Raw genomic sequence first — 3,344 nt, 5'->3', positions numbered from 1 at the left:
GCAGGAGCAGATGGTGCTCACTGTTCACACCCACCCGGCCATGGGGCATGTTCAGCACAGAAAGAGCAGAACCAGGAGGACTCTGTCCAGCTGCCCTGTGCCCAGCCCGCTCTGAGGAGCCACCCAGCCCTGCACAGCTGCATCTCAGGCAGGACCAGGGGGAGTTACATCATGTTCCCTATGGCCCACACACGTTATTTGCACACGTGCTTTCCTGAAGGCACATACACATGGAAAATGAAGGGGTTAGATGGGAGTAACTGCCTGTCCTCACCACAGGGACAAGTCCTGAGGCCTGACCTGGGTCTCAGGGACACCTGGGAGGGGACAAAGCTGACACACAGCTTCAGAGCTGGGGAGAGCACGTGCCCCAGAAGCTCACCAGCAGGCAGGTAAGTGCTAAACCCATGTCTGCCACAGGAAGAAACTCCTCCTCTATGAATATACATGCCAAGAGCTCCAGGATAATTTCAGGCACCCTAGTGCTGCCTGCAGCTCCAGTCTGAGTGCAGGAGCTGGAAGTTCACTGCCTGCTTCTCACACATCTGCCTCTGCTGCGGGCTGGCTGCTGCTAGGAAAGTCTCTGAAAACCACTCAGTTCCTTTCAGCACAGAATTTGTGGCTGTGTCCTTTGTTTAAAAGGATCATGGACGCTGCTGTCTGGTTGAGAAAACAGGTTGGAAGACAGGCTGTGCAGCTTTGGGTAGGTGGGAGGGAGGGAGATGTGAGCTCACCACTGGGGATCTCAGCAGCGATGTTTTCTACTCCTCTCTTCACCGTCCGAGGTCGACCTTGTTCTGCAGGAGTGGAGCCCCAGTCGTCGGAGGTGGCGACTGGGTGGTAGTGCACCATCAGCTTGTAAACAGGAAGAGCCTGTCATTACACTGCCCGGCACCGTGGGTAGGCAGGGCAGAAATCTGGCTGCGGCAGGTGACAGGGCGGGACCAGCCCGGGGTGTCTGACTGCCACCGTGAGCCCCTGCACAAAGAGGGTGAACAGCGTGGTGGGGGCACGGCGAGGAGGGACACTGCCCTCTGCCCACTGCCCACTGCCCTCTGCCCTGTGCCCACTGCCCTCTGCCCTCTGCCCACTGCCCCCACACAGCCCCACGAGGGGAGCGCCGCCGGGTGGAACCAACTGCTCAGCAGGTGGGGCTAAAAGAACCAGCAGAAAGCCAGAGCATAAGGACAGGCCCTGAAGAGGGTGACAGGATGTCCCTGCTGAGCAGCAGAGACAGATCACCAGGCCCTCCTCACCTTCGGGTTGTGCAAGATAATGACTTCTCTGCTGGGGGACTCCAGTTTCTTCTTCCACTCATCCTGGGTCACAGCAGTCCTGTAAGCTTCCTAGGGAAAAGAACAGCCTCTGTGAGTCAGCTGAAGGTATTCCCAGGATATTGGACTGCTTGGGACACTCCCCACCCATTTTATGGTGTCTTATCAATGCACTTTGCCAAAGAGGCAGAGAAATCAGGGAGTCCAGGCTGGGGGAGCAGCAGGGTCACTGGAGTATCAGTCACCTCCTACAGAGTCTCCAAGAAGCCTCTGCTTTAATAGCAGCAGCTACTCCACAGCAATTGAAAATCCTGGGGTGTGGTAGATCAGAATACAGATGATTGTAAAGCTGTACACTTTAACACAGGTATCTGTATCTCTACATATATGTCTTTCTAAAGGAACGTCCCCAGCCGTTGGCAGCACAGACCTCTGCAGTCTGACACCATGCAGCGGCCGGGGGGGCCCCTGGCAATGGCTCCTCTTGCATTCACAGCTGCCTTGGCTTTGGTGAAACTAGGAGTGCAGTCAGGACAATTCTCACGAGCAGACAGGAAAAACCAGAGTGGAGCTGCTAAAGCCAGGCTGCCAGCAAGGCCAGAGGAGCACCCAGCACTTGAATGGGTAGCAGATGGATGGAGGCGGCTGGGTGAGGGCAGGAGGAAGGGGAGGCCCCAGCTACAGCAGGCTGGGAGCAAGACACTGGCCACGTTTAGTTACGTTAATCAAAAAAAAGATTTTTTTTGGTGCGAAAACACCAAAGCCTCTTTTGAGTTCATGTCCTCAGGCCTGACTTTGTTGCCAGGGGCCCCATGTGGAGTTTGGGACATCAGGGCCAGTATTTGACAACAAGAAACCACTCGTCACAGCGGTTTCTGATGCACACCACCAGGAAAGTCACATTTACCTCCAGTTCTTCGCTGAAGGTCTCGGAGTAGGGAATATACTTGTTGTCCTTGTCCCCCTTGTAAAACCAGGTGCAGCGCCGCACTTCGGACACCTCCTCGTCCCAGTAGACGGCGACACGACGCCGCTCCCGCAGGCACACGTCGTACCTGCCCCCCGACGTCGGGACAACCAGATCTCCTCCGGCCCTCCCTGCAGGAACCAAGGCCTGAAATTGATCACGAGGGCCAGAAAGGGATGCTGCCAGGAGGCTGGTGACCCTGCTAGAGCAGAGGGGTGAGACTGGCGCAGCTTCTGTGGGCAGCACATGACCACGTATGAGCAACAGCAGCACACACGGATGTTCTCCGTGCCCAAGCATCGGTGGGCATCCTAGGAGAGATGCCCCAGGTCGGACTTCCCCAGAGGCAGAAGGTAAGATGAAGGCATTAAGCTACAGCCGTCCTCCTCTCTAGCTCAGGCACAGGCTTACGTGGACTCTGCCTACCTCACTTAGATCACAAAATGTGAATCTGTGGCCCTGGGAAGCATGTTGCTTCCTGGTGGAGCTGCAGGTCTGCACATCTGTAACCCAGTCCCCTCTAAAACAGAGAACTCTGCACAGATCCCAGCACAGACCTCAAATTTGTCTCATGCTGCTGCTTTTTGGGTCTGCCTGCTGGCCTGGCTGCTGGCAGAGTGCCCCGTGCCAGGCTGTGCTCGGCTCAGCTGCGGCACCAAGGACCAGCAGCACGGCCTCTAATCTGAAACTTCCTGGGAGAGGGAGGATGGAAGCAACTCTTGGGCAACCAGGGCCGTGCCCGTGGCCGTGGGCAGCAGTGGAGCTTTCGGCGCCGTGCTGGCAGCGGGTCACACGGAGGGGTGCCACTCAGCAGCCTGAGGGTCCCATGGGAAGGGACCCCTCCAGGAGCAGCCAGGGGACCGTGTGTCTACACCGGAGAGATCTCCTGCTGGCATTTCAGCACCTGCCAGCCCTCAGCACCAGAAGGGTGCTTTGCAGGATGATTATATATAATTTAGAGCGTATATCAAATGAATGAGGTCAGACCATTCGATGCATCCCAACAGCTCAGTTATTCATGCATTTACAGCACTAATCGTAGGCACGTTGCCAAAAAAACTCCCAGTTTGAAATTCCCGAGGGAAAGTCGTGCCTCCCAGGCT

General features: G+C 56.4%; 1 protein-coding gene across 1 annotated transcript in view; it reads right to left on the bottom strand.

The window, feature by feature from the left end:
* LOC103770940 (phospholipase DDHD2-like) overlaps positions 1 to 2,372 on the bottom strand; it is a gene marked incomplete at both ends in the record, with an annotated part of 5,262 nt that extends 2,890 nt beyond the window's left edge. Inside the window, 3 exons of the mRNA XM_008938216.1 lie at positions 691 to 855; positions 1,257 to 1,346; positions 2,182 to 2,372. Of these exons, the coding sequence (XP_008936464.1) occupies positions 691 to 855; positions 1,257 to 1,346; positions 2,182 to 2,372 (446 nt within the window). The remainder of the gene's footprint in view (positions 1 to 690; positions 856 to 1,256; positions 1,347 to 2,181) is intronic.
* Positions 2,373 to 3,344: the final 972 nt, after the last annotated feature.

Source organism: Merops nubicus, unplaced genomic scaffold (assembly GCF_000691845.1).
Source record: "Merops nubicus isolate BGI_N331 unplaced genomic scaffold, ASM69184v1 scaffold4494, whole genome shotgun sequence".
Lineage (NCBI taxonomy): Eukaryota > Metazoa > Chordata > Aves > Coraciiformes > Meropidae > Merops > Merops nubicus.
The sequence above is the reverse complement of the archived record's forward strand: the minus strand, read 5'-3'. Positions and strand labels throughout refer to the sequence as shown.